Raw genomic sequence first — 25449 nt, 5'->3', positions numbered from 1 at the left:
CCTGACAGCCCAGGAGTGCAAAGAGGACCAGATCCTGGCAAAATAAGCTTCTCATTTACAGTCAGAACAGTCCATCTCAATGTGATTTCCTTTGACGTGCTCTAGTCACAATTTCTGAAACAGAACTTTTACAATGTTACTGGCCCTGAAACAATAATCATGAGACAGACACCACAGTCACAAAGCCTTAGGTATTTGGGCCAGAAGGCTGGCATAAAAAAGTGGCTGTTTTCAGAACATAGCAGGTTTCCACAAGCAGCTTAAGGGCGAAAAAAACCCCAAAAACAAAAAAGAAAAGAAGAAGAAAAAAGGCAGGAGCAGCCCATCAGTGCACAAGACATCACCTACTGCCAGGTGGGAACCAGGTATCGGCTGACATAGTGACAAGGACAGATGCTCTGAGCCAGCCTTCTGCTCCCTCCTCAGCTAATATACACAGTTTACCAAAATAAATGACCTGACATAAAACGCTAAAATCCCAGCATCCCTCCCCAGGAGGTGCACAGGTATACACGAGACAAGGAGGGCAACAGAGGGGAAAACCTCATGTGCCACTTCCATTGTCGCTTTTGAGGCTTATCTTCTTCAAGGCACCCTCTTCTCTTCTTTGAGGGACTTCCCACCTCTAATCCTCATGCATGACACAAGGCAGAAGAACTATTATTTACATTAGAAACCTTTGCTGTTTAGACTGGCCAAGAAGTCCCTGGTGTGCAGAGCAAATAAAGTTTCTTTCTTCAAAATGTAAATATTCAAATAACCCATTGATAAAAATATTTCTGATGTGGCCAGTGTGATTTGGGTCTTGGATGCCTCTTCCCTGTGAACTATTATCAATACACATCAGACATTCCATCCCCTTCTCCTATCACCCTGCCCAGAAAAAAAAATCAAGGGTGCCGTCCACTGTTGAACACTCAGGGTTTGTTTTAAAACAGCTTTCAAAACATGTCATTGTGAGGGAGAAACAAAATATATCATTCTCCAAACACCCTCCCCCAGCCTGACATTCTTACTGATTGGCATCTTTTTACTGATACTCTTCTCATCTGCTCTTGTAAGGAAGGAGTTTCTGTTTTCAACCAAACCTGAGACCAGTGCCTTGGGGTTTGCAGCCCTTTGGTGTCTACTCCGTTCTTTCGTCACATCTGCTCCACTGTTCCCCTTCCCTCTATTCAACACAATTTGATTCTCCTCTTCTCCACACAATCCATCCCACCTGTGGAGTCTGGCTAGCCTTTGCACCTCTGTCCCCCTCCTCCTCTGTTATCTGATGGGTTTGTGCTCACAGCCACCTCCTGCTCTCCTTGTTTGCTTGCTGCATCTGTCCATGCATGTAGGAAAAATGTGTGTTGCCAGGGGCATGGATAGTTCTTTTGAAACATGTACAACACCCAGTCTAGTGGGAGTCCAATCTCTAAGTATTGAAAAGCTGGCAGAAGAATAACCAAAACCCCTTATTATGCTGCAGGCTTGGGAAAATCTGCTCCTGTCTTAGGCAGCAGCTGGGAAATTGAAGCTGATGGCACTTCCCAGCCTTGTGTTGGAGAGCTGGGCTCCAGCTGCTGGGGCTGAATGGAAGCAAGCCTGGGTACAGTGAGGAGCACAGCAGGCTGGGTGCAGAACAGCCTGTACCTGACCAGGACCATGAACACAAGGCTGAGACACTTAATTTGTAGGAAAATAACTCTGGAGATTTTAGTGCTCAAACTCCTAGTATTTACATTTTTTTTTCTTAAACCCCCCATTACCAAAGTCCTATCGTTGCACGGGAATATCACTGCTATTACAACAATTTTAACACATATATTAGTATAAATATTAACTGCTGATTTAATAACTCACCTTCAAAGACTCATGCTTCTGATAAAATTCACCAGAGGAACCCTGGGAAATTCACCTTCTGAAGGGTGAAATAAACCAGCTATTTTAAAAAGCTTTTTTTTTTCCTACTATTTTGCTAGGTGGGTATTGTGGCAAAGATTCTTCTTTCACTTTTTTTTTAAAAAGCAGGTAATCACATTAGCCTCCCAGACCTAGTGCAGCTAGAGCCCAGCAGCCTGGACTCTGCTCCAATTACAGCAAAAGCTGATGCGTGACAGAATGTGTGTGTGTGATGTTGTCAGAGCTGGAGCATGACTTGAGTTTTCATATTTCAAGAGGACTCTGTCATGCTGGCAATTTTTTTGTAAATAAGCATTTGAGTTGCAAATTGAAAACACTTGGATCGTTAAATCAGTGAGAAAATAAAACAAGGGTCAGGCTTTTCTGTGCTCCATTAGGGCCATTTCTAATGCCTCTTATTAATTCATGGCATGTCACTGTAGATAGGTAAGTGCCCCTAATGTTAACCATGCTGGGCTCTAGCAGCCCTGTCTGTGCTGGCTGGACTTGTTGTTAAAGATGATTTTCCCTTCTGTTTTCTGACTGAGCAGCCAGGTGGAACACAGGGTTTGCCTATCCCACTAACTGAAGAGACTCTAACGGTGCTCAGCACCCTGGGGGGAAAATAAAATGCCATGAGCTCAGCCCCTTGGGGGAAGGGGAACTGTGCAGTGCTGTGCATGACAGATTAGCCACACAACTCATTACTGGCAACTGGAGTTGCATGCATAATCTGCTAGACATGGTACTAGAGATGTGCCCCTTAGGGTTTTATTGGCTCTGATGTGCAACAGCACAACACAGAGCCTTTGTTACACTCCCATCTCAGCTTCTGTACTTACAAAACCTCAGCTTCTTAAAAAGGCTGCTTTCCATGCAGTCCTTCCACTTCAGCATTTCAACATACACGGCCTTTGATAGGAATGACAGGAATGGTAGAGCCTGTCTGGCATTCAAATCTCAAACTCTGAAACAAAGCACGGTGTGATCTTTTTTTCTTATTTTTTAAAATGCCAGTTGCATTTCATCTTCTTAGGAGATTACTGCTCTTCGAATGAAATTCACTCTGGAGATAAATAGGCCCAGTTAATATGGTAGAAGGCAGCCAAAGGAACCAGCAGCAGTGCTGGCAGAGCAAATCCCCCCTCCTCTAGCACAGTATGCTTGTGCCCCCTCCCCTCCCAGCCTCCTCAGCAGAGAGTGCTGCTTTGTCAGCCCCTCTGTGCAAGCTACTATAATGGAAAAACCAAAATAATCATTCCTTCTGCAGGCAGTGTACATACTTTTCCACCGGCATAACAGCTTTTACTTACATTATGAAAGAGCTGCTTCACCCTCTGGACTTAAATTATAGATTATCCTTTCCTTGAAGCAGCTATCTTACAGTTTAACCCTTTCATAACTAACAATATTTTTCAGTCCTCTCTTAGCAGTTGTGGATGAAGGACTTCCCACTGTGGTGTGTGCCCTGCAGTGTTTAGGGTGGCAGCAGCACATTGCACACTGCTTTTCATCCATGTACACCTTGTACTTTTCCATTTTTACAGAGGCTTTGTAGATATCTCTTGAAACACTTAAAAAAACAAAGCAAGCCCAAGCCACACTTTCCTTTATTTATTATTTATCTATATTTATTTATATATGTGTCAGACTTACATTTGAGACAGCTGAAGTTTACCAAACTGATCACAGGTCTGGACTGAGATTCCTCAGGTTTCTTCCCTGATTATCCCTGACTTCAGCATGCTCACTGTTCTCAAAATAGCACATTTTGAGACTGGTTTCTGCTTTATCCTCTGCAAAAAACATGGTAGCCTCCATTATTGATAACATGGGCTTGTTAAAATAAAGTTAGTCTCGGAAGAAATAGCGTTTCTTTGCATTTTCTTCCCACGTTACCTCTACGGATACATACGGATACATACACTGAGATTTAAAATTTCTGCCAACCCATTTTGAAATTAGAATTTGTTTGTTCACTATTTTTACTCATTCAACCCTTTCTGAAACCAAAAAGTAATTTTATTTGGCTGCACAGTCCCTAGAGAAAGTAGAAGAATTTATCTGCCAATATCCAACCAGAAAACATTTGACTGACAGACTGTGAACTATAAAAATGTACAAATAAAACCTTAGGAAAAGTTGCTCATGGAACTGCAGTTTGAACACAGGTGATGAGCACACAAGCTTGGCACTGTAAGGAGAATCTGTAACATCTCTCAGCAGTGAAATGCATTAACTTTTTGTTTTGTTATCTTCATGCAAAAGCAAAGTGGTTTTCCCAATGGAGAGACTTCTGTAGGAAAAGCAGATCTCCTCAACAGCAACATTGTCCCCTGGGTAGACACAAAGAGTTTGGTTTTTATTCCCAGTCATTAGACTGGGGTTAGACTTCGTAGAGCAGTAGTGGAGATGCTTGAAAAATGAAATGCCCTTTAGGATATTAATTGCTTGTAACAAGAAATGAGATCATCCCAAACCAAAAAATGGCCTGTGGAAACCCAAGTGACAGTTTCTCTAGCAGAGCCTGGTGCAGGTGTGCTTTTCAGCTTGGAGCAGTGGACACACCATCCACATAATTCCAGGTGTTTATTTGGATCCAGACATGTGTTGAGCCCTGGCCATGCAGCACCAGGAATGCAAGCCTAAAGAATCATTTCACTAATGGACACTTTCTCAGCCACTTTTCTGGAGACTGAGGCACACAAACTACCTGTGAGACAACGCAGCTTTACTTCCAGGATCATTCTCATCAGTTCATGACAGCATCTGTGTGAGAATTACATTATCCTGAGCATTTTGGTCCTCAAAGGCATATTGGTGACCAACTTTCACTTTAGCATCTAACTTTGAGCACTCAAGCCATTGGTCTTTTAGGAAGGACAAAATACTCTGCAGAACAGACCTGTTCAAGGATAGTGTACGGAAGGCAGAGGAAGAGCATATAAATACTGCTGTGCTCTACTATGTAAATTTGCCCAGCTGTTTATGCTAAATGTTCTCTTACTCCATTTTTCCTGACCTCATTTCCTCCTCTGCTTTCTAATTGCAGAAAATAAAACAGTACAAGTCCTTCCTTTCATTACATGCAACACCTGCTGCTTGTTCTGAAACAGATGTGTACAGCATCATTAGGCAATTATTTCTTTAGCCTTTTTCAGTAGGACTCATTTCAAACATCTTTGTGCTAAATTCTCCTCCTTCAGCTTCCTCTGTATTTCTCATCCTTTCCTAAATTCAGGGTTCCAACAAAAACTCTTCTCTATATCAGTTTGCTCTTGTTATGTTTGTCCTGGATCACTGTACTCACAAGAGGACAGAGACCATAACCTTTAATCGGGAATTAAGTTCAAGAGATTTTATTGAGGGGAAGAAAGACAAGGTGAGGACAGAAAACAATGAGAGAGATTAGTCAGTAGTGTAGGCAGTAGTTCAGAACACCAGCTGGCTTGTTACAGCTCAGAGGTTCTTTTGTGGACAATACAGCAAAGAATTTTACATGAACACAAGGACAGACCCTACACTCTCAAAGCAAATGACTGATATTGCCAAAAGGAGAAAAACCCAGCCCCAAGCACTCTTTTAATTTCTGTACCACCTTTGTTCCTTGCCAAGAAGAGCACATGTTAAAATCTGTTAGCCCTGCAGGACTTACAGGACTCCATTGTTGGGGAAGACATTTGAGGGAATAGATTCCTCCCTCCTATTTCCAAGTATCACTATAAAATTTGGCTGAAGTCTCCATTCCTGGGAGGAACCATGAACTTTCCAGGCCAATAACAGACTTGGCACAGTCTTTAATCATGCTGCTATGCAGTGACATACATTTGCTATTTATCTTACCTTGGTTCCAGCAGAGCCATGTGAAGGTGGCAGAGATCTCCAGTTCTAGCTGCTAGGGAAGGAGTGTGCCTTCTTCCAGTGAATAACAAGAAAGCAAGCTAAAACAAGAGCTGTAGGACATGCTGTGCCAGGTTAATTGGCACTGCAGTGTTCAGTAGTTAACACTTACTGAAAATCGTTCCTTTAGGTTATTTCTTTCACTGACAAATTCCTGGCTGTGTTATTCTCAGGCAGTCTTGTTAATCTGGGCTGGTTTCAACTTGTAAATTGCTGTGACTAAATTAGTATAGCCTCCATTGCACATTTAAAGATATTAGTGGAAATGGGCTGGTGGCATCATTAACAATCAGTTGCTCAACTTTGCACCCCAGTGCAGCTTTACCAGATTTTAATGGATTTGCAGTTTGCCATAGTGACTGTCTTAGGGCAGTGTCTGTGAGGAAACTTCTGCAAAAACTGTCCAATAATTTCTTAAAAGAGCACTTGCAGAACACGTACTTCTTGTGGCAGCTGAAGTTACAGGAACAGGTTCTTTGGGATTGTCCTGTGTGTGGTTTCTCTGGTGTTGTCTGACTTCCTTCCCTTTCACAGAGGCACTGATTTGGGCTTCCCTCTTCTATCAGTGCATCCATTTCCTACAAATGTGCCAGACCATAACAGTTCAGGGTCCTTCACACCTCTTAACTAGCCAAAGTCACTTGGGGTGGTGGGACAGAGGTTGACAAATGCCCAGACAGTATAATCACATCAGAATGGAGTCACAATTTCTCAGAAAAAAACAGGCTGAAAAGAGACACACTAACTGGAAGACATACAAGCTAGAAGTCCACATCAACTTTACAGATCATGTCTGCAATGAGATTTGCAAGGACATGAAAGTGGCATGGAGAGGCAGATAGATTCTATCAGGGGTGTGGACTTCTGCTTGGTCAGGTTTGGGCAAGACATGACTCTTGATTTTTTAGTTGTGAGGGGTTTTGTTTTGTTTTGGGGGTTTTTTTTTGTACTTGGATACCTGCAAAAAAACTACCACCAGAATATTTAGGGTGCTACTAAATCTTCAGGAGGATGGGGTGGAAAGAGTGTTGTTTTCCTGAAATTGCAGCTCTTTCCTTCTGCAAACTACACTGGGAAGAAAGTTGCCTCTTCTGGTTCCTAGACAAGGAGCAAAGGAGCCTGCTGGAATCACAACAGGCTGTGAACAGTGTCAAGTCAGTTTGGCAAGGGGATCATTCTGAAAGTTTCAATTGCCAAATCTTGACAAGGAGATTTGAGTTAGGAAAGATAAAGCGAACAAAATAGAGGAAGGATTTTGATAGGATCTGTGACTGTGAATGAAATGAAGGGCCGGAGAATTGAGTCAGAGGGGAGAGTGGAGTTCAGGAATAGATGAAAGAAATTAGGGGGAAAGTCTCTGTGCCTGACAGGGTATATTGCTGGGAATGAAACCCAAGATCCTTGGCTCAGCATTTCCCTGCTGCCCACAAGGATCCACAAAAATGTTGCTGTAATGCTGGGACTCCTGGAGGATGGTAACCAATTATTGTAACTATTCTTTTATCTTTGTGGCTGAACTTTTTTTTTTTTTTTGCTCTAGCCTGGAGGGTTGGGGCAGGAGGACTGGAGACTGTGCTGAAAGACAGCAATAAAGAACATAGCGCTGCACTGACAGGAAGTTTCAAAATTCAGGGTGCCCATGGGATCTGAACTTGCTCCCTTTCCCATTTAGAGGTAAGTATAAAGATACAAATCTTTGCTAGGCACATCTTTTCCCCACAGGATCAGCTTACTCTCAAAGTAAACCAAACAGCATTTCTCTGACAAACAGATTTCCAGTACTTTGTCTTGTAATTCTCTGTGTGGCTCCATGCCTCACTGGCTGCTCATTGATCAATTCCCACTTTGAATAATGAATTAGCAAGTCCTATTTATGTTGTTCATCACTGGAATACACAAGTATACACAGATCCAAAACAGTAACAGCTTTTAGTCATGTCACCAATATTTATCTTGGTAATTCATTATTTTGAAAGTAAAGCTTCATTTCCCAGGCAGGTTGTGTAAAATGCTTGTCCTCGTGGGTCCAAATTTACAATCCAACAATTTCAGAACAAGAATACTCAGAACTCATTTATCTGGATTTCCATTTTTATGAAGCCATCTAAGAAGTCATGAGAGGAAACAGGATTCTGGAAAAAATATGATACAAATAAAAACAGGGAGACCATCATTGCCTCATAGGCCTTGGAGAGAAAGATGACAAGACAAGCAAAGCAACATGCATGGAAAGAGAGGCAGAAAAAAACAAAGCTATTAGTACTAGTAGAAGAACAACTTTTCCTAAGTCCCACTCCAGCATCTATCCATTCACTCTCTCCCACACAGCCATACTGTTTTTCTCTAATAGCTCCCATAGAGCTTTTAATGACTAGGATTACAAAAAAAATTGAGGCTTATGACCTACACAGGGAGTTGTATTATTCCCAGTTTACAGAAGGGGGAAGCTTGAGGTGTGAAGCAACCTCATCTCTTCTCTCACATAAGCAGAGGGCAGGGACTGAAGGTAAAGCTGTTCCTTTGTCTCTTCGCCAGAAAGCAAACACTGAGCATTTTGCTAGAATAGAATATTGAGATTCTTAGGTAATTTTCTATTCTCAGGTGCTGCACTTCTATGGAAACTTACCTTTTAAAGGTAACATAGAAATGCTGACTGCTTTTAAAAATTCCATTTTCCTTACCTACCTTTTACTGCCGTAACTGTTGCTATGGAAACTGGAACTGGCCATGAAGCAGTTCTACAACATGAATTCTCACTTGTCAGTCTTACTTTAAAGTGCCACCTTCTAAGTCCTTTAATAAACCAGTAATAATTGTGTTGCCTAATGAGTTTTCAAATTAAACAAAACAAGAAAGCATGCTTTCACTGAATGCTCTGCACAATATTTCATAGGTGTGGTCTAAGAATTTTAACAGTGTGCATGATATGACTCTGTTGGTTAAGGATATGATCTTTAAACAGAGAGACAGTTTATTTGCAGTAAAAGCCCTAGTGTGTGTAGTTTGACTTACATAAAGGTGACTTATACCAACATGGATATGTCTAGACTGCTGTCACAGAAGCACACTGTAGAGATACTGAGTGAATGGGTAAATCAGCCCACAGTGAGCTCTGTGCTCCCACAGCTTCTGGGGCACTGCTGTGCAGGCACATGCATCCTGTATTTTCTGTAGGTGCAAGAGGGAATGCTCTCAACCAGAGTGTTAACCTGGGCTGGGTGGCTACTGTGGAAAAAATAAAGCACGCAAGCTTAAGACACAACTATTCTGTAGAAATAGTCAGAATCTGTGTAGCTTAAATCTAGGCTCCTCCATTAACTTTAGCTTAACCTTTCACTCTTTTAAAAACTATAGGCTCCCTTGTGTTTATTCATCTTACTTCCCTGAGACAACTCATCAGAGAAAAATCCCTTTTTCCTGTTCTTAGGGAACAAACACCATCAGAACACACCCTCCATCACAAGAGTTGAGAACTCCCAGCAAGAATCAACTGAAAAACTTCCAGGGACAGGTTTTTTCCAGAATAACTTACCTGTGTTTCCTGAGATAAGTTCCTTCCACTTCATCTCCAAGGCTTTGCAGTTGTTCAGTGCGTTTGAACTGCAACACGAGCAGGACTGAAGCAGATACAAGTGTCTGCCCTTTCTACTTCCAAGCATAGAAAATCAGTGGACAGGGATTTTAGGCAAACTTTACACAAAGAAACACATTTAAAACACAGTAAGTGCAGCCTCAGAGTTGGAGGCAAGAGAATTTGCACATGTAACTATACAAACTGCAAAGTTGAAGATGTAATCCTATTTTGGTATGAATTTATTTTAAAGAGATCCTAAAGAGCAACATGATCTCCAAACTCTCTTTTTCTCCCCGAACTCATCCAGCCCACACACTCAGCTGTCATCCTCAGGAGAACCAGGGTCTTTCTTCTAACTTAAGAGAGATCACCTTTCCCATTGAGCTAGCACTGTTTCTTTAACCCTTTCCCAGCAAAATAAGCTTCTGCTAATACAGAACATTTCAAGAAAACGGCCAAGACAGTCTCATAAATTAAATGCCATGCTCTTCCAAATGGTCTGAAACACCTCATACTTTCCTTTAAAATATCCTCAAATTCATGCCAAATAAGCAACTTAACCATATGTACTGCTTGACTGTGGGCAATTCCTGAAGTGAATTTGAATTCAGGAATCAATATTCCAAGCTACTTCTTCCACAGATAGCCTTGTTTTTAAGCATCACTTCAAACTCATCAACAATTAGAGCAGGAATTTAAAAGCAAAGCTCCCCAGTGGCCAAGCAGATCCTCTCATAGGCATAAATTAAAGTTTTAATTCCCCTCAGTAGCACTTCACTCAGTATCTGCCTTCTTTCCCTGATTTACAGAGATATTCAGGGTGTGGGGAGGGAGTGGGGAATAAACACTCTACAACTCTTCCTTAATCCTCTTCTATTTCCTTCTGAACAGGTACATCCCTTCAGCACCCATTTAGGGCCCATATTAAGATCTGACTAGAAGGTACCTGACTCAGAGCAGAGCAGCAACGTGAGGAGTAGGGAAATCTGTGAGGAAACCAACTACTGAGTCCTGCAGCAAGTAGGGAGCACACAGCAAATGAATGATTCATCCATAGTTCTCTACTAGAACAAACTCACCGTCTCTTTAAGGCCAGAGTTTTCCAGGGCCTCTAAATGCAAATGCAAAATATTTTGTCAAGCCTTTCTCTTAGCCTATATCTCACTGCAGCCAGGGCTTGGAGTGAGGCAGATAATATAACAAACCAGAGAGCTGGCACACATGGGGCTACTCACTGGCTTTCCTCATGCATATGGTTTATTTTTCCCTGCTATGTCAATCCATATATAGGGCTTTACCACTACAGCTGCCTCCTGGGAGTCTGCTGTTTCAACTGTTACAGGGAAGGTGCAGAGGAAAAAAGGATAAATTCAATCTTTTGTACTCTTTTCAAGTTAAAGGTCTCACCTCCACACCATAAATTAAACAGATTATTAAACAGACAAGCCCCTGCAGCAGCAAGCTCTCTCTAAGCATAAATATTGAACAACTTTGCTTTTTAACTGTTGCACATAATTATTCCAGATCAAACATCTTGCATGGTAACCTTCTTTAGGCCAACGTTGTTTCATCTATGCCTTGTGTTCTTCTGTAAGCACAGATATGGGCAGTATTTTGCCACAAAAGTGACAAAGAATAAAAGACAAAAAGCAACAGGCAGAGGAGATTACAGTGGGTCTCAAAGGCTTCTGTATTTTCTTTTCCAAAGCATCAAATTTATGTTTTACCATTTGTGATTTAAGAAAACAACTGAAACAGCAAAATAGTAGCTGATTTTGAGAATTCTGGTCTGAAGAGAAACTGCAACAACAGGCATCAGTACCACAGATTGGAATGCAGAGGAATGGAGGCATGCTTGACAACCAGTGGGCAAGGGATGCAGGACCCCATTCCTGAATATTACTTTACAGAGAATGGGGAGGATTGCTTTAGTAGTGGGAAAGCTGTCCAGATTGAGGAACACATATTCATGGACAAAGATGCACCAGGCACTGCCAGGAAGGACAGGCAAATCCTTCTGTTTGTGTGTCCTTTCTCTAGGTGTTACCAGGTTCACATAAAAAGAAAGATCTACAGCTATTACCACATGAAACCTAGCAAGATCAATCATTAAGCCAGAAAAATATCTCCTGAGATGACCACTGCTGTAAACAGTGATCTTTAGCAGTGACTTTACTTTAGGCCCACTGGATGCAGATGTGAGGATGGTCATTGTCTCTTCTTACTCCAAGAGCACAGTTTCTTTTCCAGTTTCCCTGCTAGATTAGAATGTCCAGAATCAGTTTGATACCACTTTCACTAGGAATAGCAAGGAAGTCAGGAAGAATATTAAAACAAGTATTTGAACAATTTCTCTGAAGCTGGAGAAAAATAGCATTTGGAGAACCAAAAGGCTCTTTTTTATCAACTATCTAGATCATACAAGCTAATGACAGCTTCTCACAGTCTCTCAACCTCTCTTTCTTATCTTTTCTCTTTAAAATACCATAAAATATCCTTCCATAGTGCTGACAACATCACTGTTACTCTCCAGTAATTCCAAGACACGATGCATCACCACTTCAGGCAGAGAGGGGCTGTAGCTCTGCTGAACACAACTCAGGACATGAAGGAAATGGCAGCCTTTTTCAGCATCTGCAGAAAAAAGGAAAATGCAGCCAGGCATGGAAGAAATATTTCAGTCTGTCTCTTTTGAACTATCATAATACAGATCAATCTGGAAAAATCCCAGAGCCCTAGATACAGAAGCAGACATGTATTCAGAAGAAAGAGATCCTCTCTGTGCCTACAGTTCTCCAATTATCAACTGTTCCCAGTGACTCTTCTGGGAAGTGTCAGAGCTGTAACATTAGTAATGAGGGTGAAAGATAACTCAGTCTTGACAACTCTTAACATACAAGGCTCAGTACAATTGATGAGGAGTTTAATAATGTAAGGGCACCTCCACTGTGCACCTGTGCAGGCCATCCAGTTTTTGCAACTTCAGAAGGAACCAAATGAAAGTCATTTTACTGACACCCAACTTCACAACCCTCTTCACAACCTTCAAGCACAGCAGGGAGGTGCGTGGCCAGGGCCTGTAACTGCTGGCCCAATGCTGGCATCTTGTGGAAAAATTGCTGCACTGCAACTCACAATGCTATCCCATCCTACTCTGCAGACCACCCAGACAATTATGGGAGTAGGAAGTCATGGAACCATCAGTATCAGATTTTATCTCCTTTTAAGTGGAATTAGCCTTGCAATGTACAAGAGAAGTTTTAAATAACCCCCTTTGCTAGGGGCAAGCACAGAGGTCCTTCATGGCTGCACACAACTATTCTGTGCCAGGTGGGGCACTGTTTGAAGCTGTCCCAGTCATCAGTTCTTCCACTAATCATCAGTGCTGCAAGCTCCCAGTCCCCCAAGTGCTGAGGTCCACAACATATTTCTCTGCAGCAGCTGACAATGGCAAAAAGACATAAATCAGATTAATCAGCACAAATTATTTTCCTTCTCCTTAGCTCACGTGATGCAAGGCAAGTTTGATAAGGGTACTGAGAAACTGCCATGGGCCAGGGAGGGCACTATGTTTTGTTGGTTTTTGTTTCTTTAGTTAATTCTCTACTCTCGAATCTGCTGAGCCCCAGAGCTGGATTAGAAAAAGCTGCTGAGAAAAGTCATTGGTAGATAGCAGTAAATAAACAGTTCAGCCTAGTTCTGATTAGGCTGTGAATCAGGCAGATATACTTCCTCAGAAGTATCCAGCATGATAAAAAGACCTTTGTGGCCAATAGCCAAAAATGTGTCCACTACCCTGGGAGAGATAACTGCAGAGAACAGAACAATGCCTCTACCTGGTCATAGTGATTGTTGTTGCAAACAAAAAGGGCAGCTGCACTTTGCATTTGTCATAGGTTTGTCATAAGAAGGTCAAATTGCCCATCCCTGATCCAGAGTAACTTAAATCTCAATGAATTACATTAATGACTCAGGTGTTACCTAACAGTACAATGTGTACTTTCCCCCTAGATGCTGGTAGAAAACAGCACTTTGGGGAAGCTGCAGGTTTGTACAATGATTAAGTAACCCTAAAACATTCCTGTCCTCTTTCACTGAGATCCTGGGTTCTTGCTTTTGTCCAGCAGCTGAGGGAAGCCAGGCAGTGATTACTGTCCTGCCTGACAACCAGCATCAGAAGGGACAGAGTTTTAGAACTACCATTTGCTCACTGCAGATGTCCCACACAGGGTACATTCTGACATATTAAATTTAACTTCAAGTGGTTCTGGTTTTTGTCCTCTCTACCATTAGCCTGATTGAAGCAAAAAACTTATAAAACAGAGAAACAGAGCAAATTTATAAAACAAAGAAAGAAACAAACCAAAACCCAAATCCATTTTGCAGTTCAGTCTGAAGTCAAAATGTGCTATCTGGCATTATTAAGTTTCTAGATGGACCCACAGTGGTGTCTCATGAGTGCATTTAAGATGAGGAATTATAAGTGGAGCCAAGGACTAGGATTGTCAGGTAGGCACATTACAGATCAGGGCTTGTAGAGCTCTGAGTAGGCAGGCAAGATTTTTTTTAAATTTGTACAATAGTTTCAGACAGCTGGGTTGGGCCTGGGAATGTGTCACCACTACAGCAATGGGGCAAGGCGTTGCCTGGAAAACTGGCAGAGAAGTAACTCATTGGAGAGAAGAGTTTGATTTATCATAAATTATCCCTCTTGTCATGGAAGATTACTCTTACTCTTGGAGGAAAACGGGTAGGAATTTCTTGGAACAAACAAGAAAAAGCCCTGGAGGTGAACGGCCATGTCCCTGTTTTCTCGCTCCTGGAGCTCCCACCAGCAGAGGGGGGCCGGCAGCCACGCTCAGCTCCGCACTCTTGCATCATCCTCGGACAACAAATATCGCCGTGCCTGCTGGTTTCGATTGAAGCTCCTTGGCTTTGCTTCCACTGCCAAGGACCAGGACATTGATATGGTCCTTCTGGAAAGCAGCAAAGGGACACTGACCTGGAAACTGTCCTCTTCGCAGCGGGAAACTAAGTAGGAGGAAAGCTTCAAGGAGAACAAGAGGCTTTGTAAAACAGTTGCTAAATTTAAACTGCTTATTATGGAAAACATGGCTTTGAGGACTCAGGACTCTTCAAAGTCTTTTCTGTGACTGATCTACAAATTACTCTCTGCTGTTGGCTTTCCTGACTGAAAGAACTTCCCAACTTCTCATGGAACAAAGAGTACTTGACCAATGCACAAAAAGGGAACAAATAGGAGGCAGTCACTCAGTGCCTCTGTCAACTGTATAGAGGTTCTGGCCTTGATAGTGGCATGGTTATATTAAATAAGCAGGTTACCAGGAGAACTAACTGATGTATAAAATGAGCAAAGGAATGATTTGACTCTTAGAGAAATGATATTTGTTAACTGGATAAAAGACAATAAAACAATGTGATACAGCAGTTTGTTGCACTGAAACACCCTCAGGCAAACAAGCCTATATTAACCTGCATGCCCAGCAGTAACCTCTTTTCCCAAGACCTTGTCTACAATTGTACCACTTAAGAGAGACAGTTAAAACTCAAACTTGATTTTGCCTCACTTAGCCTTTTTTCCACTGCAGGATAACCATCATACTCCAGGTCCTACAAGTGCTATTGTAGTTATGATAGTATAGGGATATGAGCAATTTAAGATTTTATGCCTTATGTTCCAGTCAGTCATTTCTTCTGTACTAAAGCACATTCTGTCCCACAAATAGCTGTACTCTTGACAGCAAGTGATCCCTGCTGACACATTCTATCCCATGAACTGAAAGACACTCTGTAGCAAGGTACCTGTGTAATTAGAACACATTCAAGTCAAGCACAAGTTATCACTCTGGAAATAGGACATAATAGTTTGAGGGACAGGGATAACTAAGAAGCCACCTGAGGCACGTTATCTGAAAAGAAATAGACTTTGTCTGACTGAAATCCTTAACTACAAAAAAATACCATTTGAGCTCTACCTGAGCTTAAAATCTCCAGAGAATATCCTACTGACTTAAGCAAGTTGTATTGTTGACTTAAAGGAGGTGGGGATTTCACCTTTCTGCATGGTCACTTTTGTGTCAACTCCCCTGTAGAAACTGAACCAGCAAGATTTGCTACTTCTCCAGAGTGCAGAGCAACACCTGCTAGGTGGTGACCTGACTGCATTACATTTGGTTCCTCCCAAAATCCAAGTATTCTTAAAAGATACAGATCTAAGATAATGGCTGCTTATTTCAGATGGAGAAATTTGCTTCCTGCTGGGCACACCTGCTCTTCATCTCTCTCCATGCTCACAGGAAGCTGCTCCTGCACTCCTGCTCTTATCTGTACTGATTAGCTACACTGGCAACAGCTCGAGCTGGAGGGTGAGGACAAGCAGCATATCCAACCCAGCAGCAGGAGGAGATATTGTCATCAGTATATCAGCACCAGCTCATCAGAGCTTGATCACTCTGCTACTTACGCCTGGGTTTTCGACAGTCTTCTTTAATCACATCAAGGGTCACTTTAAACAGCTCCTTATCATGGTCAGTTACCTGAAAAAAAAAGAAGAAACTGCCCTTGCTGTTGAAAAACAATCCACTGACATGGTGTATTCTAAGCTAAGACTGTCATAATTACACTCTGCATTTTATGCTGCCTCCAAGACTAATAATGGATGTCAAATCTTCAGGCAATATTTTTACTACTATTTGCAGCATCCATGAGTTAGGTAAAGAACATGATACAACTAAGTTTGACCCAAAGGAGGGTGACAGACTCAGCAGAACAACAAGCTTGAACCCACTTGGATAAGGAGAACTGTCCCAGGCCCCAGTTTTCAGTGAGCTCAGCTGGATCAGAGCAGTTTGGCAGCCCAATGAACACAGAACAGAACTTGGAACAACTCAGTGGGTGATACAGAGGTACAACCAACTGTGAAGTAAGTTGCAGAAAATACTTCTGAGTAAACTGAGAGCAACTGGATGCCCTGCTGCTCTTTCTGAAACATTTCTACTATTTCTGTAATATTTTTATTGTTTTTACTATTAGGAAAGTCATACCACTGAACTTGTTTGCAACCACAGCTCAGTTCCTTACATAGTATAAGTCCTTGGAGCTGCTAGGTTTCTGGAAAACCACTCCTTTTTCTTGTAGCATCTTTATTGCTTCCTTGAAAACACCATGAATCCTTTTGGAACTGGAGCTACTTTCTGATTTCACCTGGATGGAAAGAAAGGAATGAAGCAGATGGTGAGAAATCTCAGCTCAACTAAAGTTACCAGCAAAAGATGGTATCAAGAAAGCATCCAGATGCTTTCAAGAAGAAGATGACTTCAGATCCTCTTTAACATGAATTTTGTTACACATTTTTCTTCATTTAGTAATTCACAAATCATATCTGCTATGTATGAAATAATCAATATCGCTGAGCTTTAAACAAAACCCAAACACCAGAAGCTTGTACCAAACTTGAGGAACCACAGTCTCTAAACTGCTTTCTTTGTGATTAGCAGCTATTTGGTGATATACCAAGAAATCTTTTTTTGGAATATTCTTGTGATGCTTGCAGACCATTTGACTTTTTTGTTAATCAAGCTTTGTTCACTTTCAGAGTTTTCCTGTAATAAGGGTAGGAAGGTAGGAAAATCAGTATTTTGTAAGATGATATTCAGGGGGAATCCAAGTGCTGAGGATTGGATTCCCATCTTCTGACTTCAGGGAAAGGAGAAAACTGACAAAATCAGTATTTGTTTCTTGCCCCCTTTGTTTCCAAATTTTTACAAACATGCTCCCAGGAGCTTCTCCACAGCCTAATGAAGTGAAAGGATAAAGAGCATCCAATAAATTAAGACAAGCATACAAAACAAGGAAACAAAGGATTCAGTTTTAAGAGTAGGTGGGAAATTAATTTTTTGTGAAAGGAGAACAATGTGTCTGGAAGTCCTAGCTGAGTTTATTTAGAACACAAGGTTCTGGGTTTGGGACACATCTAACAGAGTAGAAGGAAGGAAGGGGAGGGAAAAAAAACAGGGAAAAGCAGGTTTTGTTTGGAATAGAACAGAGCTAAGAGAGTGGAATGACAGCTAGGGAAGTAGAAGGGAAAGTATGTGTAGATAAGAGCAAGACTGTGATTTACTCTTCTCCATCTCCATCTGTCCTACTGTGTCCTTCAACCTCCCATTTATCTATGCAGACTGCTTCAGTTCCTCAATTGCTGTTTTCTCATCTGTTTGGAGCACACTGTGCTCCCTGTGGTTTTCTTTGAGAAGGGAGCTAAACTGCTTCCCACAAACCACCATGTGATAACTAGAACCACACCAGAGCAACCAGAGCAAGACTTGCCAAGCCATTCCTTCAACTATCACCATAAATGCTCCCACCCTGTTCTGAACAAAAATATCAGACTTGACATATCCTACTTCACTCACCAGGAGCAGCTCAGAGACTGGGGAGTGAAGCAGGCAATCATCATAAACTAGAAAGAAAGTACATGAATGTGTGAAATGGACACCACAGGAGCAAAGGAAGAATCTCATTCAATGCATCTGCAGTTCTCAAGGGACACTCCAACAGCCTGGAAACTGATGTACCTAACTGGGAATAGTTCTGGGATCCAAAAGGGATATTGGTGCTAGCATGCATCACAAGTTTGTCTCTCCTGTTCCTCCAGATAACCCTCAGGATTTCAACAGGCCATAATCACATCTCTCTCTCTGTCCCACAACAGCTAACTCTCTTTTTCCTCTCAAATCACCAGCAAAAATAATTGCTGAATACTTCAAGATAATTAACACAGAACAATGGCTCTTAATCTCAGTTCAGTTTCCTCTGTTTCAGACTGAAAGATTCAGTGCCTGAACCTTGTCTGTCCTCCTGTCCACCATAGCACCAATCTGCATAACAACAGGCTCTACTTCTAATTACAAACTTGGCCATGCATCTGGATACTGTTCCAGTCACAGCATTAATACCACTAAGGTATTTCTCTTCATTGTGCCTCTTCTGATGAACTGAAGAAACAAACACAAAATGCAGCAGGAAGGATTAAGTGAAGAGTGAATATTTGCTCACAGAAAAGCACATTCTCACAGCCATATGTAAAATGAAGAGACTTTGCCTCTCACTCAAATGCAGTAATAAATCCTCAAGAATGTAAGAAATTGCTAGCAAAGCAACCAACTCAAGACTCTGATCAATTTTTAATGTGAAAGCAAACATTTGGGGAGAAAAAAAGATAAAAATATTTCCAAAGAAGCACAATAATTATTCAGTTTGGCTTACCACTGAAATCCTGTCAGAAAAGGGAGATAATTAAAAACAGACTCTGTGTGAACTGACACACAGCTCAGCCTGGATGGATAGTGAAACAGAATCACTAAGAATGCAAGTCAAGGCATTGACAGAGTGAAAGCAGCAAGGCCTTATTATAAGCAAGCAGCTGTTCCATATCAGCACTCTCTCATATGTGCTGCAGAATCCATGGAAAAGGGCTTCATGGCAGAAGGACTGTTTCTGAAAACCAAAATAGGGCTCCTGCCCGCTTTAATAGTACCATATTATATATTAATACAAAAATATTATGTATTATTGGTGTTCAATGGTACCATAAAATGACAGGAAAATTTTGAGGTTTTTTCTTTGTGTGCTCTAGAACATGCTTCCTCTTCTCCATTCCTCTGGGTAAGGCAGCAATTCAGTTTCTTTGTCAACACAGACTGAAATTGCTTATTCTGCTCTTTTGGTCCACCCAAAGTAATTCCAGCATCTCATCCTGCAAATGCACAGGTCAATAGTATTTCTCCCCAATACCTCTCCCAATGTTCACACCTCCTTTTGCAAAGTGCCCCCCTTGGGCATGCCTTAGTTTCAGGGTGCACCATTTCAGGTTCTCTGAAGCAGTAACAGCAGGGTCTTCCCCCTCTCCCAAATCAGGTCCTTTTCAAATAAATGAAGCTGTACATCCAAACCTAGGAGCATTCAAGGATCAGTCATCCCTTTTGTAAAACCTGTTGTGTGTGTGTGTGTATGTGTGTAACCTGACACAGAAGCAGCTATTAAAGAATAATTTTACTACCATTACCCTCACTCCCAAGAATGGCCAAGGGCTCTGTAGCAAAGCCAACAGAAGAATCTATGTATCCAGAATTAACTTGGTACTTTAATCAATATATTCCATCTGATAGGCCTCACACAGCTTAGTGGGCTGGTGCTGTGCAACCAGTTATTCTCAGATCTTTAAAACAAGACAAATTCTCTCTACAATCAATAATAGGTCAAAGAAATGAAGCAGCAAAGGAATTAGTGAGTCTGTTCAAAACACTGGAACTATGCAACCTTTGACTCATTATGAATCACACCCTGATGGTGTTAAAGTTTCCTGGTATAACAACACATGTGATTCTACTCAGGGAATCACCTTTTGCATTTTCTCATGTAATGTTTAATCCTGGGCTTAGGCAGGTGACAATTTTAATAATAGTGATCCTGGACGTGTCAGTCCTGAAGTCCTATAATAAGCTTTGCAGCTTATTATAGCAAATAATATTTAAAATAATATTTTTAAATGTTTAAACAATATTGAAAAATATTTAAATAATATTTAAAGCAGTGGTGAAACTTCCTCAAGAGGCAGAAAGACAAAGACCCGCACCAAGAACATTCAGTGAACTGTGTTACACCTACAGTACAATGAACAGGGTAGACACAGACAGTGTGAACAACACTGCAAAACTTCCTGCTTTAACTACTTCTTGTTGGTGACCTTGAGATAATATTCAAATCAAGAGGAGCACAAACAGCACACTCTGGAAAGCACAACTCAAGCTACGTGTCCAGGGCAGTGACATTCACAAACTGGAATAGCAGCACTAAAATAGCACACACTATAGCTTATGCATGGCAGAAGGGCAGAAATATTGTTAATCAAGACTGGCTGGTTTAAAGCATTTCAGTTGAGAAATTGGATGGATCCACTTAACATGTAGCTTTCTTTAAAAAAGGGACCAAAGGCTTGTCCATTTGCCAAACATAATTGCTTAAGTCCAGTAAGTACACTCTGGAGGTTCTCTAAGCACAAAATTACTTTTTCTTGTTTCACTTGTAGTCTTCCTTCTGGTACACACCCCTCCAGACTCAAAAGTCACTTGTTTCAAGGGATAGAGAAAAGGCTACACACCTTTGGGATAGATGGGGAACTGGTTATGCAAATTAAAGCTCCAATGGCTTTAAAACTCATAAAAGATTTGTTAATTTTTAACTACTTTTAAAAGCAGTTAAATTCTCTTCCTCATAATTTGTAGACTATAAAATTAAATTTTCCCTAGTATATGTCTGAGAAGAGGAAATTATTTCAGTTCTGCCAGATGCATCTGCTAGAGGGAAATTTATTCCAGACAGGCAGACGAGTGCACTGCCAGGGAGGCATCAAGACTGGAATGGGATATTTATTGTAGGACATGTATGGGATGTGGACAGGACTTAGCTACAAGTAATGCTGAAAAGGAACTCAGAGATGCTGCCTACCTCAAACTATTCCAGCTAACTCTTCCATCTTCACCCTCTGCTCCACTCCACTGCAGTGACTCCACAGCAGTTCATCACCTCCCTGGGGGAAATATTCCATGGGGAGACACCCTCCCACTGTGATGAACATTGTGTAAGTACTTTACAAGTTGGGAACGAGATGAAGGGGGAAAGGAAGAGAAAGGAAACAAATAGTTTAACAGCAACTTGTGCCCTAGAACACTGGAATCAGGATAAAAAAAATAACCTATACATCCAAATAACTCATCTTTTTACATCCAGGAAAAGTGCAAGAAGTGAACAAGTGTGTATATTGAGGCATGGCCTAATTAGCTGAGTTGGCTCTGTAGCTTCTGCCTTGCCAAATAGGCCCAAAATAACATTGTTCCACATCAGCAGCACCTTTTATCCTCTTGGTTAGAGAGCAGCACAAAACAAAAGACTAGTGAAGAGAAAAGAAAGGAAGAGGGACAGAAATCAGATCTATTACACTTCCTTTCATGGATAGAACTGGGTACTTGACCCTTTGCCAATTATGAAAGGTGACACCTTCTAGAGATGGAGTAGAGGAACAAGGAACTACATTTCCAGAGCATTACTAGGCACTCCTCCTAAGGCATTCATGCCACTTGACAACTGAAGGTCTTTTCTTATGCAAGAACAGATAACCTTCTTTGCAAGGAATTAGTAGTAAAGGACAATAAGTAGAACTGCAATTTCCAAATAAGCAGCTGTGCACCCACATTCCTGGGACATATACTCACATCCTTGTATCAGGGTCAGGAGCAACTAACAATTATTATGATAGCTCTTCATGACTGCTAATAACACTGATGCTACAGTATTTTTCTTGGTTTGGGGTTTTTGAGTTGTTTTTCTTTTGGTTGGTTGGTGTTTTGTTTGGGTTGAGTTTTCTTGGGGGATTTTTTCAGTCTTTCTATGTTTGTTCTGCACCAGTTCCTACTTTAAATGGCTTTGTAAATTATTTATCTTGGTCTTTCTATAAATGCTGAAGCATTTAAGTTTCCAGTATTGGACACAATGGCGACTACTTCCTTTATTGTAAAGTGTTTGGGAACTTTTAATACTGTTCCAGCTAGTTCAGAATGTACCAGGTGCCATGTTGGATAATCTACTAGCAAAATTTTCTGTCTAAAATGAGAATAGCTCTGTTAGTGCCAATATCCATGTTTGTTTTAAAGCAAACCAGAAAAAACCACCCTAAATGAAAACAAACAAACAAACAAATAAACCCCAACTCAGCTATCAAGAACAGCTATCAGCAGCATTTCAACAAGGCCAACAAGAAGAGCTACTTTTCATTATTATCTAACCTTGTCTGCAAGAGACTGATTTTTGCAGGGTTTTTTTTGGGGTTTCTTAAGAATTAAACAAACATTAGAATTCAACATAACATAGCACTTAACATTACAGTGCACATCAAAATCAGGGTGAAAACGACTGCCAGGGATTTATTTCTTTATAGAAAACCAAAAAGTAAACAAATAAATCACAACACTCCAGCTTAAGCTCCAACTGCCATTGCTTTCATGATAAAAGATGTAACTGTAAGCTTTGCAGAAAATTATCACTTCATACAAGTTGAAAACCTGGTTTGTAATTTATCCAACTAATACAGAATAATATAAAGCCATTTTACAAAATGAGTGTTGTTCTGTTTCCCATTCTGCAGCTGATCAAGAGGTTACTAACTCACTGGAAAATTTCTTAATAGTTTGGTTACACACAACTGCCTGTAAACTGATTTCAATTTAATCCCACCTTCTCATCCTTTCACAGTCAGGGACTTCCAAAGTGAGAAACATGTAGCAGGGAGCACTGTTCATCCACCCATCATAACCTTGTCTTGAGAGCTGCATCTCTATCAATATATTGAGTTTCAAATGAGAAACAAGACAAAGATTTTGTGCTCCCTTCTGATTAGATCCAGGATCTCAAACCTCTGTCTCAAAAAAACTCAAGCACCTTAAAGGGATCTCTTTTTCTAACACAGCTACTAATTACAAATCTAAATACAGCAGTGACTGTTGCAGGCTCTAAGATTGCTCAGCCCTAATACAAGATTACCCCTATTAACAGAATGTTCTTACATTACTTTTTCCAGCCCAGTTTTATATGTCTAAAGTAACAAGATTTCTTCAAGCTCTGTAAATATTTAATGTGTAAAGCTCAAACACTAGTGGTTTTTGAATCCTCTGAAGACACCAGTCTCTTATCTGTTTATGCTTTACAAAAGTACATGGTATTATCTTCCCCCACTAAAAGCTTGGAACAGGTGCATTCACTCACCTCCTCACAGCTGGGGCTGGGTAGATGCACACCCATCAGAGACACCAGAGAATCAACTGTCTCCAACTCCTGCTGGTAAAAGGTCTGAATTTTGTTTTCTAATAGAAAGCCTTGCACTTTCTCATGCAGCATATGGATTGAGAAATTTTGACCCTCCGGGCCACTACAAGGATACACAGAACATGTCAAAAGGTAAGAAATGTGTTTTAGAACAATTACATAAAGTCAGTCCACTGAACCGGTTTCAAAGGTCAAAGGATGTTTTACTGTCCTTAAAGAATTTGAATTTAAATCCTTAATTAAAACAGATCATTTTTATAAGTATAAACATTCAACTGTTCTTCTTCAATCATTTGCTGTTAGGGTTTTGTGAATCTAGGATTTGGACTCTCTGAAACACTGCATGCACCAGGCCTCCCAATAAGCATCCAGCTACCCTGAAACTGAGTACAGGAGTAGGTGTTTGACTCAGCTTATTGAGGTTATGGATTTGTGATTTCACAAGGGCAGGAGAGCATTTCCATGAAATACCTCTTCAACCTTACACATAAAACAACATCAGTCAAGGATACATCTCCATCCTCTCTGCTGACTTCAGTCCCAAATCTTGCTCTAAATCCCATCTTTTTTCACTAGATGAAAGAGATCTGTACACATTATTTTACTTCCTTCCTAATATATTCACTTTAGTTCAGCATTATATTTCTTTCCTTAGATTATGGGCAGGTGTCTCATCTGTATGTATCACCAATTATTTAGGAGAAAAGCAGACTGCTACTGTATATGAATACAGTCTGAATCACAGTCAGGGCCTGCTCTATTTTTTTTCCAGAGTTATTACAACAAGTAAACAATCATAATATCCCATACTTTGCCCCAGGAGCAGTTCTGCATACTGCATTTACCTCTGTATTTCCTCAGGGCCCTTGAAAGGTTTATCATAAACTTCTCTATAGAGACAGGGGAGCTCCAGCATTCTCGAAATCTGGACATCACACACAGGATCATCCACTTTATCTGGAAAGGCAATGAAAACTTGTAGACCTGGCCAGGACTCCCACACAATTTTTTAAGCAAGCAAACCTGAGGCAGCACAACAGAGCTTCACAGCCAGTGTTAAATTGGCAAAATTTGTTCACTGTGGTTTTTATAAAAACAAACCACAAAGGCCAATCCTTCTTTTACAGTTTACAAGGAGGTAAAATGGCCTGTTGTGGTGCATTACAGATTATGCTTTTGTCTGACAACTTATTTAACCAGAATTTATGATCTCTATTTTACCTTTCAGCAGCCTTTATCCATTAAATGAAGTTAACACGTAGTAAGGAGCTTTATTTGGGCCAAAGCGAAAGCAATTTAGAGACTATTTGAATTGCATGGCTCTCTTTGGTATTATTACCAACTCATGAATATACTCATAAATCTTCTGTCTGGAAAGGGAGGCTGAATTCCTTGCAAACTCCCTTGCAAACTTAAGTTAGAGCTGAAAAATCTAGATTTTTTTATCTGGCTTACACAGGGTTCTTAAAAGACAGTATTTTCTTCACTAAAGAAATAATTTCAGTATTATCTCTGTAAGACCTCACTGGGGAAAACCAGCTCTTACACAACAGCCCAGACACGGAACTGAGAAGAAGTTATGTAACTGGAAGCTCCCAGAGCTGTGGGCTGCAGAGCCCTGCTGCTCCAGGAGCTGTCAGACACAGAGGCAGCACCTGCATGCAGATCTGTGCCTGAGGAACACTTTTGCCTCATCCTGCAGAGCCAGGGAGCTGAGGAGAAGCCAGGCTTCAGTGGGACCCTGCCCATATGCTGCTGCCTGCCCATGGAATGGATTGGCTGTAGTGAACAGCAGCCACTTCTCCAAAGCCCTCAGCACCCTTGGTGAAGTGGGACACAGAAGGTCCCTTCTCACAGGCTTTGGCTGCTCTATTTCAACATAGAGAAATCTGAAGAGCAAATCACTCTTGCAGACACCCAACCACAGTGTCCATGTGGTATTCTTGTATGCATGCTAATCAGCTTTTACAGTTTTTCCAGGAATGCCTCATTTACAAGCAGTCTAACCTCACACATTACATAGTGTGTCTTCTAACCTTATGCTGCTACAATTGAAATAAAGATATACAGATGAAAATCCTTAGAAAAATGAGATCCCAGGAAATAATGTGGAAAATATTCAATTAATTACATAGAGCTCAGATTTTTTCATGGATTCAGACATTTTAGTTACATATATCACAGATTCATAAAAC

The 25449-nt window shown here is 41.0% G+C and overlaps 1 protein-coding gene across 3 annotated transcripts in view; it reads right to left on the bottom strand.

The window, feature by feature from the left end:
* Positions 1-5200: 5200 nt before the first annotated feature.
* Positions 5201-25449, bottom strand: part of STN1 (STN1 subunit of CST complex) — a 44183-nt gene continuing 23934 nt past the window's right edge. For 2 of the 3 annotated variants that reach the window (XM_077182916.1, XM_077182917.1), the window contains exons 6-10: positions 24100-24211; positions 23195-23357; positions 16460-16582; positions 15843-15915; positions 5201-11992 (exon numbers count right to left, since the gene is read on the bottom strand). In XM_077182916.1, coding sequence (XP_077039031.1) covers positions 11835-11992; positions 15843-15915; positions 16460-16582; positions 23195-23357; positions 24100-24211 — 629 coding nt within the window. In that variant the 3' untranslated portion in view covers positions 5201-11834. Of the gene's footprint in view, positions 11993-15842; positions 15935-16459; positions 16583-23194; positions 23358-24099; positions 24212-25449 lie in introns of all 3 variants that reach the window. The other variant, XR_013183447.1, reaches the window with a different exon arrangement.

Source organism: Agelaius phoeniceus, chromosome 9, assembly GCF_051311805.1.
Source record: "Agelaius phoeniceus isolate bAgePho1 chromosome 9, bAgePho1.hap1, whole genome shotgun sequence".
Lineage (NCBI taxonomy): Eukaryota > Metazoa > Chordata > Aves > Passeriformes > Icteridae > Agelaius > Agelaius phoeniceus.
This window is presented reverse-complemented; position numbering and strand designations above follow the sequence as displayed.